This window comes from Nannobrachium achirus, assembly GCF_963921795.1.
Source record: "Nannobrachium achirus genome assembly, chromosome: 20".
Lineage (NCBI taxonomy): Eukaryota > Metazoa > Chordata > Actinopteri > Myctophiformes > Myctophidae > Nannobrachium > Nannobrachium achirus.
In genome coordinates, this window is record NC_137827.1 from 21,644,089 (window position 1) to 21,656,714 (window position 12,626).

General features: G+C 41.4%; 1 protein-coding gene across 1 annotated transcript in view; it reads left to right on the top strand.

The window, feature by feature from the left end:
• The window catches only part of atg2b (autophagy related 2B), a 31,579-nt gene that overhangs the window by 14,041 nt on the left and 4,912 nt on the right, over nt 1-12,626 (top strand). The window contains exons 16-37 of the mRNA XM_080751316.1: nt 249-522; nt 602-710; nt 1,095-1,296; nt 2,204-2,346; nt 2,458-2,615; nt 2,768-2,943; nt 3,042-3,192; nt 3,886-4,088; nt 4,453-4,533; nt 4,638-4,744; nt 5,669-5,761; nt 6,062-6,132; nt 6,219-6,295; nt 6,550-6,720; nt 7,161-7,293; nt 7,814-8,013; nt 8,871-9,100; nt 9,200-9,317; nt 9,755-9,946; nt 10,379-10,480; nt 10,889-10,967; nt 12,187-12,397. Of these exons, the coding sequence (XP_080607442.1) occupies nt 249-522; nt 602-710; nt 1,095-1,296; nt 2,204-2,346; nt 2,458-2,615; nt 2,768-2,943; nt 3,042-3,192; nt 3,886-4,088; nt 4,453-4,533; nt 4,638-4,744; nt 5,669-5,761; nt 6,062-6,132; nt 6,219-6,295; nt 6,550-6,720; nt 7,161-7,293; nt 7,814-8,013; nt 8,871-9,100; nt 9,200-9,317; nt 9,755-9,946; nt 10,379-10,480; nt 10,889-10,967; nt 12,187-12,397 (3,281 nt within the window). The remainder of the gene's footprint in view (nt 1-248; nt 523-601; nt 711-1,094; nt 1,297-2,203; nt 2,347-2,457; nt 2,616-2,767; nt 2,944-3,041; nt 3,193-3,885; nt 4,089-4,452; nt 4,534-4,637; nt 4,745-5,668; nt 5,762-6,061; nt 6,133-6,218; nt 6,296-6,549; nt 6,721-7,160; nt 7,294-7,813; nt 8,014-8,870; nt 9,101-9,199; nt 9,318-9,754; nt 9,947-10,378; nt 10,481-10,888; nt 10,968-12,186; nt 12,398-12,626) is intronic.

Genomic DNA, 12,626 nt, shown 5'->3' on the forward strand with positions numbered 1-12,626 from the left:
TTTTAGTTTTTAGTTACTTTATTGAAAGATCTTATTTACTATATTAGGTCAATTATTTTGTTAGAGTTGAAGCTTGTGTGTGGGGGAAAATATTTCAGCCATTTTCTTTGCTTTTTTGAAGTTTGAAATTGTTACTAATGTGACATACCCGGTACTGTAACTCACCACTAGTCCAGTCCTTAATCAAACTAGCAAAACCTTTTCAGTTGCCTATAAAATAAATGTTTTACCTTAAATATAATTTGCAGCACAAGGCATTTGCAGAGGTTTTCCTTGATGACAGCCGTACACCAACCAGTTGTCACGTGTCATTGACGGTAAATGCCCCAATGCTGTGCCTGGTGGTACGATTCCCCATACCAGACCTGCGCTCGGATCAGGAGAGGGGCCCCTGGTTTAAGAAGTCCCTACAAAAGGAAATCCTATACCTGGATCTGGAGGACCTTGAGATAAAGACTGAGTTCATGGGAGGGAGTTCTCCAGAGCAAACCAAGATGGAACTCACCTTCAGGGAGCTTGTTGGTATGTGACTGTAGAAACAAAATGTCTCCAACCTCTTGCCCAAGAACCGTTTTTAAACTGAAGTATCCCTCTTCCACAGGGAGGTTCCAGGAGGAGCCTGGTCAACCAGCAGCAAGGTTCCTCAGGGTGTCCCACACCATGGATGGAGATATGACAACATCTGACAGCGGGAAATTTGATTGGCCAAGGTAAGCTTCTGGTGTAGCTGTAATCATCCATTCAGAAATGTCGCACTTAACCCAAAACCTTCACAAAGAATGCGACACTTAAGTTAAAGTAGATATCTCACTAGAAAACGACTAAAATGAAAATCATGCATTACAATACCACTTAGTTTTAAAGCATCTTATATTAACTGTGCATAAGTTTGAAAAGAATCTCACATCAACAAGTAAAAGTAAATGCTGTTAAAGAAGAAAAGATAAAAAGCTTGCACTCTTGATTTAAAAAGCATTTGATATTTAACTGTGTGAGTTTGGATGATGTTTTTCTTGGCCCAGTTGACCAACCGCACACCAGTCACAAAAAACACATGTTATCGTTGTTCACTTTGGGTTGTCTCTGTGGTACAGAGTTGTGCTGAAGATGAACCCCACTGCTGTCCACTCCATCCTTGAACGCGCCACGGCTGAGGATGACGAGGGGGGTGACGACCATTCACCAGAGGAAGAAGAGGAGGAGGGGGCCGCCCACTCGCTGAAGGATGTCTGCGACTTTGGGAAACATGAACCATCACCTTTTTCGTCACGCAGGGTCATGTACGAGACTGAGGAGGTGTGTTGTGTGATGGTTTTTAGAGCAGCCCCCTTGTAGAACAGCGTTGTAATATGTCCTCTAAATGTTTGCCCAAATATGGGGTCCACACCGCCCCAGACTGGCCTCCACGGACTGATCAGAAATATTGTACTCCATAGTCCAGGCACACAGACACAAACTTCACACAATGCAGTGCACAACTTCTTACACTTAACTTGCTATCTATAAATTGGAAATGGTGCATTTATATAGCACCTTTATCCAAGGCGCTTTACAGAGATTGCGCATTACATTCACCCATTTACACACCGATGGCAGAGGAAACCATGCAAGGCACCAACCTGCTCACCGGGAGCAACTAGGGGTTTAGAGTCACTAACCCTTGGGGAGCCTGGAATAGAACTGGGAACCCTCTGTGTTCTAATGAGGGTTTCTCTACCCCTGAGCCACTGCCGCCCCTACATCTATAGCTACAGGCAGCGCAGGGAAGCGATGCATTGTGAACTTATAGATTGGCTATTTTTGTAGTTCTTTAGTTTTTTGTTTTAATACAATTACATTTATTAATGTATAATTTATTTTTCAAAAGTTTGGGAAAATGTTTGACATTTTAGAAATGTTTTAACATGCCCACATAGCAATGCCAGGTTGAAAGTGGTTAAAATGTGCCACATTCAAACATTGATATTAACCTTTTGATATCCAGAATGGTGGGGTTTGACTGCTTTGGCCAGCATGAAGCAGCAAAGTGGAGGTTTATTCTTTGTTTGAATTGAATTCTGCTTAACCCTAACGCAAATCATTTAACAGTTTGTCATTCTGAAAATGGGACGTGGGGTAAATTCTGTAGCTATGTAAAGCTGACCGACTTTGTAGACATGATTGCAGTGACACACAACTTTTATAAATCGTTCTATTTTTCCAGATGGTCATTCCTGGTGATATTGCAGAGATGACCGAGTTCCAGGAGAAAACCACAAACAACTCTCGTTTCATTCTTGAATTATGTTTCCCCAATGTCCAATTGGCACTGCCCAGCAAAACATTTTATGAAAAATTACACAACAGGTACAGAATACATACAAGGCCATGTTATTTATTGTTTCACATAAAAATAAAATACATCTAAATTGTTTTTTGAAATAGCATTTATATAACTTCCTCCTGTTTGTCTTACAGAGTAAATAATGATCTGCTGCTATGGGAGCCCACTGCGCCGTCACCAGTGGAGACTGTTGAGAACATGCCATATGGAGTTGGACTGTCTGTAGCCAGTCAGTTGATCAACACCTACTCTAAGGACAGCTTCAGCCAGTTCCGCTCCACTGGGCCTGAGGGTGAGAAAACATTTATTATATATATTGTCTGTAATGTGACACCATCAGAGCGGGGCATCTTTAATTTCTTTACTATTTCTTTCATATTTTTGGGCATATTCATCAGGCACTCATTGACTCTGTGTTGTTGACGATGATGATGATTTTTGCAGAGGACAGCAGCGGTTCAGAGGAGGAGAACCTTCATTACTACTGCCCTGCCTCTGAACTGGGCTTGCGGTCTCGCAAAAAGAGAAAACCCAAGACGCAGAGTAAGTCCTCCCAGAGCCTGTTCTCTGTCATCCTCAGTGTCAACCACGGCCTGATATCTCTACAGACTAATGCTAAGGTAACCCTACCTTCTACATTTGTGCTTTTCTTTCATTTCTTTGTTACTCATAAGCCGTTTGCCCTCTTGCTAGTAGACTTTTGATGTGTCTTCCTTAGAGGGAGGATAAGACTGTAGTGAAGAACCGACACGGAGAGTTCTGGATGGAGGTGAAGAACGCGGTGCTGTTCAGTGTCACTCAGTATGAAGGCTACAAAGACCAACATTTCATCTGCTTCCACACCAGCAGTATATGCATGTATCACCAAGGTAAACCAGGAATTTAAATGTGTTTTAGTTTGACCCAATACAAACCTACTGGAATGTGTGTGTATGTTTGTCTGTCTGTGTGTCAGTCTCATGGATGTAGGTCATTCTGTCACTCTGTTTGCAAATCTGTTTCTGTGATTTTATTGCAACCGTCAGGTCACAAGTTACTATGAAAAGCTCCACCAGCTGTCCCTCCTTCATTCAGTCAGTCCGTCCCTCCGTCTGTCCGTCACGTCACGTCACACTTTTGCCCCTACTCTTATCTCTGGCACTGTTGGCCCTATCGATGCCAAACTTTGCACACACACTCCTTGGATGGCAAATCACAACCTCAGCCCCTGATTTCTCACATCGCCCTCTTCTAGTGCCACCATCAGGCTGATGTTTTTCAAGAAACATTTTTGAACACTGCTCCTACAGATTTTGGCCTAAAATCGCACAAAGCGGTACACAGCATCTCTAAAGTCATGTCATCAACATGGAACTGTGCCATTTCCCATATTCCCTTCTGATTGGCTACGATTACCTTCTAAAGTTTGTGTATGTGACGTGACGGTCGCTTATCTCCCAATTAGGAAGTCTGGTATGTGTGTGTATGTGTATTCTGCAGCCAGAAGAAGAAGGGCAATGGCTATTTTCAACGCCAGTTTGAAAACTGTGAAATTGTTTATGGTTCATCTGTGTGTGTCTCAGGCCTAGTGGATGGAAACACCTCTGGCTCAGACATCAAGTTGCCCTGCAGGACACATCCCCATTGGCTGGAGCCTGGCATCTACCAATCAGAGTCCTCTCCTGTCAGAGTGTCAACACCCTCAGAGGGCATTGGCCTGGAGGCTCACAGCATGCTGTCTGTTGCTGTCAAAATCTCATCCCAAAACATGGAGCAAAATGTCAAGGTCAGAGCGATACTACTGTTTACACAGTTTGAATGAATAGATGTTGAGGAGAATGTTTGTGTGACTGTGAAATTGTTATTGACGTTTAATGTAGTTCAGTCTCCCGCATTCACTGAAATGTCTACTGCTAAGCTAAGACGCTTCACGCAATACCTCTTGTCAACCAGTGTGTGGTCCTGCCTAACCACATCATCTAAATTCCTCAACAATAAGGGAGGAAGACCACATCCAACCACTGCAGTTGTTAGTTATATTGTGTTAACATACAAGTATACGCTTACTCGTACATACAGATTACTAAAATAAAGATGTATCCACTAAAAATAAGTTATGGATTGCAGCTAACTATCTGTTTCCTATACAGGAATTCCTGGTGGCTGTTGGAGTGAGGGGGGCAACACTCCAGCACAGGGTAGTCCCCTCCAGTTTGGGCTGGTATGAACAGGTAGGGGTATATGGAGCTAGAACCTACTTTAGCTTTGTGTAAAAGGTTGTAAATAAAGTTCAACGGCAGCACAATATTAACCTCTTTCTTTTTGCGTGTAATAGATTGTTGACTTCCTGAATGTTTCCGATGAGCCTGTGTTAGGATACACCCCACCTACGTCCATCACCACCCTACATCTACACCTATGGAGCTGCTCTCTAGATTACAGGTACTGTAGAACCAAACTGTATATGAAAGTATTAAAGTACCATACCAGAGACCTTTACCCATTTGACTATGACTCACAGTATACTTGACATTACTATAGACCAATTTACCTTGGTTTGTTCGATTTTTTTAATATATTTTTATATATCTTTATTCATGTCACATATGTTTCAACAGTATACATTAAAATTCAAGAAATCACTATATAGTGGTAACAGCCTAGCACAGGCATGCACTATTGTACATTCCGTGTTGGTCCGGGGAAAGGGGGTGGGTGGGTTTTCTTTTCCTTTTCTTGTTTTGCTATTGTTTGTGTTTGTCTGTTAATTGCATTTTTCTTTTGATTAATGTTTTACTTTTTCTTGTTCTATTCATATGTATGTCTCTAATTTCATGTTATGGAAAATAAAAAGAATTGATAACAAAAAAAACAGTATACATTAAACAAGTCAATATTGCAAAGATTTTTTTTCCCCTTTCCCCAGCCCTCCCCCCATATTGCTATCCTTCCTCCCCCCATATTGCTATCCTTAATTACTCCTTGAAAAAAGAATGAAGAGAAAATAATAATAATAAATACAAAACAATAGATCAGCGTACACATTATACATGGGTTTGTTCGATTTTTGAGTAAACCATTGGATTCCAACAGTACAGTAAAAATAAACTTTTCCCGAGATATCCCGACTAAGTCGGGATCTAACTTTTCCTATCGTTAACCGTAGCATGCAAAAACTGAAATTACCACAATCCTTCGGGAGATGTAGTCATCCGGAAATGAAAACCTCTGTTTACTGCAATGGATTGCTGTGAAGGAAATCCAGATCGAGTTCTTGTTTAAAACAAGCCCATCTCATAGTAGTAAGTATTAATATGACTATGTATTTCTATCTAATTTATCTCATGGGTTTTGCCCTCTCAACAGACCCCTTTACCTGCCCGTCAGATCACTGTTGGTGGTGGAGACTTTCAGTGTGTCCAGCAGTGTCTCACTAGACCACTCTTCCTCTACACTCAGGTACAAAAAGTTCAGGTCCTTACGCCAGGGAACTTTTGTTTTTCGTGCAATTAATTAAAAAAAAAATATATATATATATTATTCTTTTTCAAACTGTTTACTTGTCAGTAAATTCACACATAACAGAACACGTAATTATGTGTATTTGAAAGAAGGTCAATTTCTCTGCACTTCCTCACCACCAATAAAGGCATGATTTTTGTATGAATCAGGCATCAACTATATGAATAGTTAAGGTTCTTAGATATTTTTTCAAGCAAGAAAGATATGTCATTACTGAACATTCTGTGCCTTTTCCAGGATCATTTTGGATGAGGCTGCTTTGTTCCTGTCCGACAAGACCAATGCCGTCTCTGTCAATCTAGCACGTGGTAGGAGAAGCTCTAATAAATCCTTTAAATATATATTTTTAAGATGCTAGTGATTTGATTGCCCTGACCTTTGTTTTACCCCACAGACTATGTACAGGTAGTGGACATGGGCACATTGGAGCTCAGGATCACAGCTGTCAAACCTGGAGCGGATGGAGTTCTGGTGAGACGATCATGCTTTTTCAAATTCGATTTGTTTCTGTGGAATCCTGTTTCTACCGACCGAATACAAAATGTAGATCGTCTATTTTCAAATAGCTGTTTTTTAACCACAAACCTATTAAAATGGTTAAACTGATTTTGATGGGGGGACCCCCATCAAAACCGAGGACCACTTTGAGAACCACTGCTGTATGATTCTGTTTTCATCACCTTTGTTTTGTATATATTTTTTTCTTCTTCTTGTTGGGGCGACAGACAGAGCCCAGATTTGAGCTGCGCTGCTCCAGTGATGTCATTCACATCAGAACATGTTCAGACTCCTGTGCGGCCCTCATGAACCTCATCCAGTACGTGGCCAGCTACGGAGACCTCCTGCCCCCTGCAGAGCCGGAGGCCAAAAGCAGCAGCACCACAGCAAGACCCAAGGTCTGTAGCAACACCATCCATGATCCCACATCACAGCATGTAAATGACTTAACTCTTGATTTCAGAAAAGGTATTGTCAGATAGGGCTGTCACGATCGTGACATTTTAGTTGACGATTTTCGAACAAATAATTAAGAATTTCTATAGTTTTTTGCATTTTGAACATATAAATCAAAATTATGTTTATTCTTTACCTTTAGACTTTTAAACAAAATTAACAAATAATAACTAAAATATTCGGAAATGAATAATTCAAATAATTAATTTCCTATGGCCAAAACAGGTCATGCATTTATTACTTGAATACTTTAAAAGTATGAATTCATACAGATGAATGGAAAAGATTCTGGCGATGATCTCAAATCATAGCAATCAGGCGTTGTATGTAATATTTGTCAGTCAGGAAGTCTCAGTCTGAGCGTATATATATCATTGGACAGGCGGAGTACCCAAGCCGGCCACCATCTCAGACGCTTCTGCTCCCTGAGACTGACCAGCAGATGTTACAGGACCTGATGAGTGAAGCTATGGAGGAGACGGATGGGCAGCCAGCACAGGGCCTGCAACAGAACGGTGAGAACGTTTGCTGCAATAGACTATGGATCTACAAGAAACCTTTATAAGGCTTTGTTCAGAATGCAGGCAAATCAGTTTTGTTTCTCAAATATGATTCAGGACTGACTGTCCACACTGTTATTTGCAAGTGATCAGATCGGACTCGTGTATTCAGACATTGTCGCCCTAACTACAATGCTTACTGTGGTAACGACACGAAGCGTTGTCAGTTTGTAGATCGTCTATTTTTGTCAAGCAACACTGTAACAACAATGTCGGTTGCTGCAGTCACAGTTTGCATTTCTCTATTTGTTCCATAAGAGTGGCTAAGACGGTTAGAGTGGGACACATATTTAGAAATCTGATTTGAATCACATTTCAAACCACCTACTCTAGTAATGTAGTCAGCAGCAAAAGTCTGTTTCCATGTTTTCTTTTCCTGTTCATACTTGATAAAAACAAATCTGATTCCAATCTGGATATGCCTTATCACCATATCACCTTTTGAGACTTGAATTGTGGTTTCAAACACATACAGGCGTGCATGAGGAGCGGAATCACGACCACGACCCTCCTCGCTCAGACCTCTTCCTGTTTCCTGACGAGAGTGGAAACGCAACGCAGGAGTCGAGCCCCACCTACCCAATGCTTCACTCTCCCCTCATTACCCCTGTGCCCACCCTGGCCCAAGAGACTGACGACTTCTGTATCCTAGAGACCCCAGGCTCCAGAGACCAGGTAAGCATGGCTGTGCACAGGCCTTTGGGTGCTCTAATGTACCCCCCCACACGTAAGCACGTACAATTATTTTTACGATAAGAGATTATCTGATCGGTAAATTATTTGAAAAGTCTTATCAGTGAAACCTAGCAATTTCACACTCGCATGCTTCAGACACGCTAGCCATGTCGTCTGATACATTCTCACACTAGGAAGACTTTTAAAATACTCACAAGTCTCACATCTAAAGACAATTTTGTCGCTGACTATAATATCAAGCAAAGACTGGGGATATTGCAGGGTCACTGTTTGCAAGAATACGCTGTCTGAAATCACCACTACATACTAATCAGTTTTTAGTTTGGCTTTTTTTTATTTATGATCTCAGTCCTACTAACCATGTGGTATCGAACCACGCAGAATGTTAGCGTTTGCCATTGTTGTTGTCCACTCTCCATGCTACCTATTGACCTGCTTGGTACGGGAGAGAGCGCACCTATTGCTTGTTGTCAAGGTCATCGAACTTCACATTAGCTTGAGAAAAACACTGACATAAGAGTAATGCCTCATTCACACTACAGCTATATAGTTGAACGTTTAGCTTGGTAATTCAATGTAATCTCAATGGAAACCAGCTTTAAAGCTTTCAAAGCTTTGTTTGGAGCATCTCCTGCATCTTTAAAGCTGGTTTCCATTGAGATTACATTGAATTACCAAGCAAAACGTTCAACTATATATCTGTAGTGTGAATGAGGCATTAGACCGCTCAGACTACAATCTTAGGTCAGCGATTGGGATGACAGAAGTGCGCCACGACTCGAGCAAAACTGTCATGATAAGATTGTTTGGCATTTCAAAGAAATGGTGTGTTTCAGGATCGAGATCAGGAGCCGGTGGTGAAGCGGTTGACTTCAGACGTCATAGAAATAAAAGACAACTACTTCAGCCAGCCTCTGGACAGCAGTGACTCGAGCCGTGGAGCCATGAACTTCCCTGTTCCAGAGGTGCGATACCTCATCAGGGAAATCTCTGTCATCTGGCATCTCTACGGTGGGAAGGACTTTGGGAACGCTACTTTCACTGCCTCTCCAGCATGGAGCCGGGGGTGAGCCATGGACAATCCACCACCACCAAATAACTGACATGTATAGCGCTATGCTATAAAAGATTGACTTGTTTGATTTGTTCTTTTTCATTCTTGCAGTTCCACTCCCCATAGTTCCCCCTCTCAAACACCAGTGAGGCAGGGCAGGGTTGCAGGACGAGCTGGAGGCGGGAAAGGAAGGAACCCTGACGTCTTGATGGAGATCCAGCTCAGCAAGGTACACCTCTTCCTCTTCTGCTTTGCTCTTTGATAATATACAGTTGTATAGTCATAGCCATCCAGCAAGTAACTATGTTCATACTGTTGCCAATTGGCCATTTTGCTCTTAAAGATGCAATCTGTTATGGTTTATGTCTTGTAATTTTAATGCCAAAGTCTCCCGCATGGGAGACCGCAAACACCTACCACCCACCAAAACCACTTGGCCTTTGGAGATAGTGGTATGAGTGTATGAGCTTCGGACATGACTAGTTGTCTACCAGTAGGTTTCCTGTACTTGACACCATCTAAATTTCTCAGTGGAAGAGTAGGGAGACTACCTCCAATAACTGTAGACATGCTAGTGATGTATACCATTCAGATTGGATAAAATAAAATGTTATTCTTTCAAATAAGTTCTGTATCGCAAGTTTTTTCTCTCACTTCTTTTTTCAGGTACGGTTCCAACACGAGGTGTACCCTCAAACTCAGCCTGCTCCTGGGTTGGCAGCGGACCAGCCGGTGTCCCGACAGGTCTTCATTGTACAGGACCTGGAGATTCGAGACAGACTGGCCACCTCGCAGATGAACAAGTTCCTCTATCTGTATTCTAGCAAGGAAATGCCCCGCAAAGCCCACTCCAACATGGTGAGGAAAGCTACTTTGGTCACTGTAACACTGTAACACTGTAACTGTAACAACGCGAGGCGTTGTGTGCTTTTGGATCAGCTTTTGTGCGATGGCCTTGTATGATGAAGCAGGGCTTTCCTTTGCGAAAGAAATTACAAATTTAAATCTTGGAGATAGGAGTTTCTGTCCGACAGTGACGATATACTGTACAATGAACCACTTTTTGGGGTATGTCATTATAGGCATCCATTTTCAGAAGCTTTCCTCTTCACAAATAGCGAATAAATCTGCTATTTTTGCTGTTGCTATCATCATAATATGAAGTATATATAATAGTTATTGGTACATCTATTACTCCTAGTTACAGTATATGACAGTTGACAGAGCGATCCACATGTGTTGTCTTGTGAAAGCCATTTCCTTATTATGCTGTGCTTATCTGTCTTTTAGTTGACGGTGAGGGCGCTGCACATGTGTCCAGAGACAGGACAAGCTCCCCAGGAGTGTTGTTTACGTGTGTCCCTGATGCCTGTTCGTCTCAATATTGATCAGGTACTAAGCTAGCAACAGTTTACCCCAAATAAAAAATAATAATAAAGATGTTTCCTCTTTCTCTCAGTGCTCTATCCATGCAGATAGTTTTGATATGATTTTCTATATAGATTTAGAGATGTCTGACGTCAGCCCGATAACAGCTCCATGGCATTTGGTTTAACATTTTAAAGTAGAGAAATCTTGATACAGTTACTCCTAATAATCCACAGACCTCATTGTGAACAGTTTAATTTGGAACTGTTTTCTATCGAAGTACACCCACCAACTATATGTTTTTGTGCAGAAGGGAATGGGGTTTTCTTTTGGAATTTTGGGTGAACTCTTCCTTTTAAAATGATCAAATTCTATCTTGAATAAGCAACATCCAGTAGATGTCTATATGACACATAACCTTTTTGTTTGCAGGATGCACTGTTCTTCATGAAGGATTTCTTTGCAAGTCTCGCTGCAGAAGTTGAGTATTTCTCTCCACCTGAACAAGAAGGTAAAACTCCTTTTACAGTTGAAGCCCGAGACCCAAGCTCACAATACCGAGCCCGGCTGCGGCCAAACCTGAAAAAATTAAACATGTTGATTTTTGCTAGAAAAGGCAGTGTAATTCATGTATACTGCAAATGAGTGTAAGAGAGTGAGAGGTAGAATTGTTGCTGATGTCTGTTTTAGGCAGATCGTTTGACCATCATATAATCCTTGTCAGCGCGTGTTGCATCTGCTGCAAGATAATGTTTTTTTTTTCTGGCAGATGCATTTATTTGTGACAGACACTGACACTGCTCCCTTCCACTCTCATTAAGTAGATCATTTTAAGATGATATTATCCCTCTTTACATCACTGTTTCAGTAATGCAACTGATGTTGCACACTTGTTAGTTCTACTTCCATACACATTTATATTTGAAATAGAACCCCACAGCATTATTACCACATCAAAATAGCACACCAAAAGACACATACTGTACATGGCTTTATATTTTTGGTTGTTGTAAGATGCTTCTCATGTTGTTGGGCATTCCTAAGGTTATTCACATTTGTCTTGTCTTCTCAAAATGTTAACTCGTGCTTACACTTATTTATAGTTTATTTTATTGCATTTATTTATTTGCACAGCCCGAGCCCTACTCAATCCCAATCGATTGGTATAAATCAGGGGTCTTAAACGTTTTCAGGCCAAGGACCCCTTAGTTGAGAGAGAGAGATGAAGCAGGGACCCCCACAACCTTTTCATAAATTCCATATAGTTTCATCGTTTGACAAAACAATCATCAGTGTATTTTGGATTCATGTCAATTTGTTTTCAGATATTTAACCATTTGGACCGTCAATACTTAATAAACTTGACCTATCACTCTGTACTCTTTTTCTCCTCAACACCAAACCTCTTTGACGAAAATAGCCGATCTACAAGCTCACAACGCCTCGCACTGCAAGGCATTGTGAGCTTGTAGATCTGCTATTTTTGGCTAAAGTTCTTAGAATATGGACACTAGGGTTCAAGTGGTTAATATAAAATAGGAGAAAAGAAAAATCTTCTATCACTCAAAGATTTAGAGGACCCCCTGTTGTAACTCTGAGGGCCCACTAGGGGTCCCAGGCCCCCTGTTGAAGACCCCTGGTATAAATTGTTTCAGGCTGAAACTGGGTACTCGAGCATGGGGGAAAAACAGTTTCAACTATTGTCTCATGTGAACATGTTTTGTCTACAGCTCTCTGCGTATCAATGAAGAAGCCATCTGCCCCAGAGATCTCCTGCAGCTTCTCTAAGCACCCGGGCAGCAGCCAGGACCCTGCTCCCATCATCTCAGTGCCTGCTCAGAGACGCCTCAGCCACAACGGTCTCACCACGTCTGGTCAGGAGGATTCCAACGAAACCGATGCTGCTGTTCCTTCCTTTACAGACCAGCCCATATTCTTTAGGTCTGTGTATCTTCTAACTAATAGTGACCCAATACTTTTATAGACTATGAACATTTTCAAAAAACTGAAGATCTACAACTCACATTGTTTACTTGTAGATATATTATTATACTGTATATATTTTTGCTGTGCAGCATCATTTTACGGTGAATTATGAAATAGAGCTTATGTGGTTATTAAGCTAGTGGGTGGCTAGATCTCTGTGTGTGATGATTGTCTTGTTTTCCAC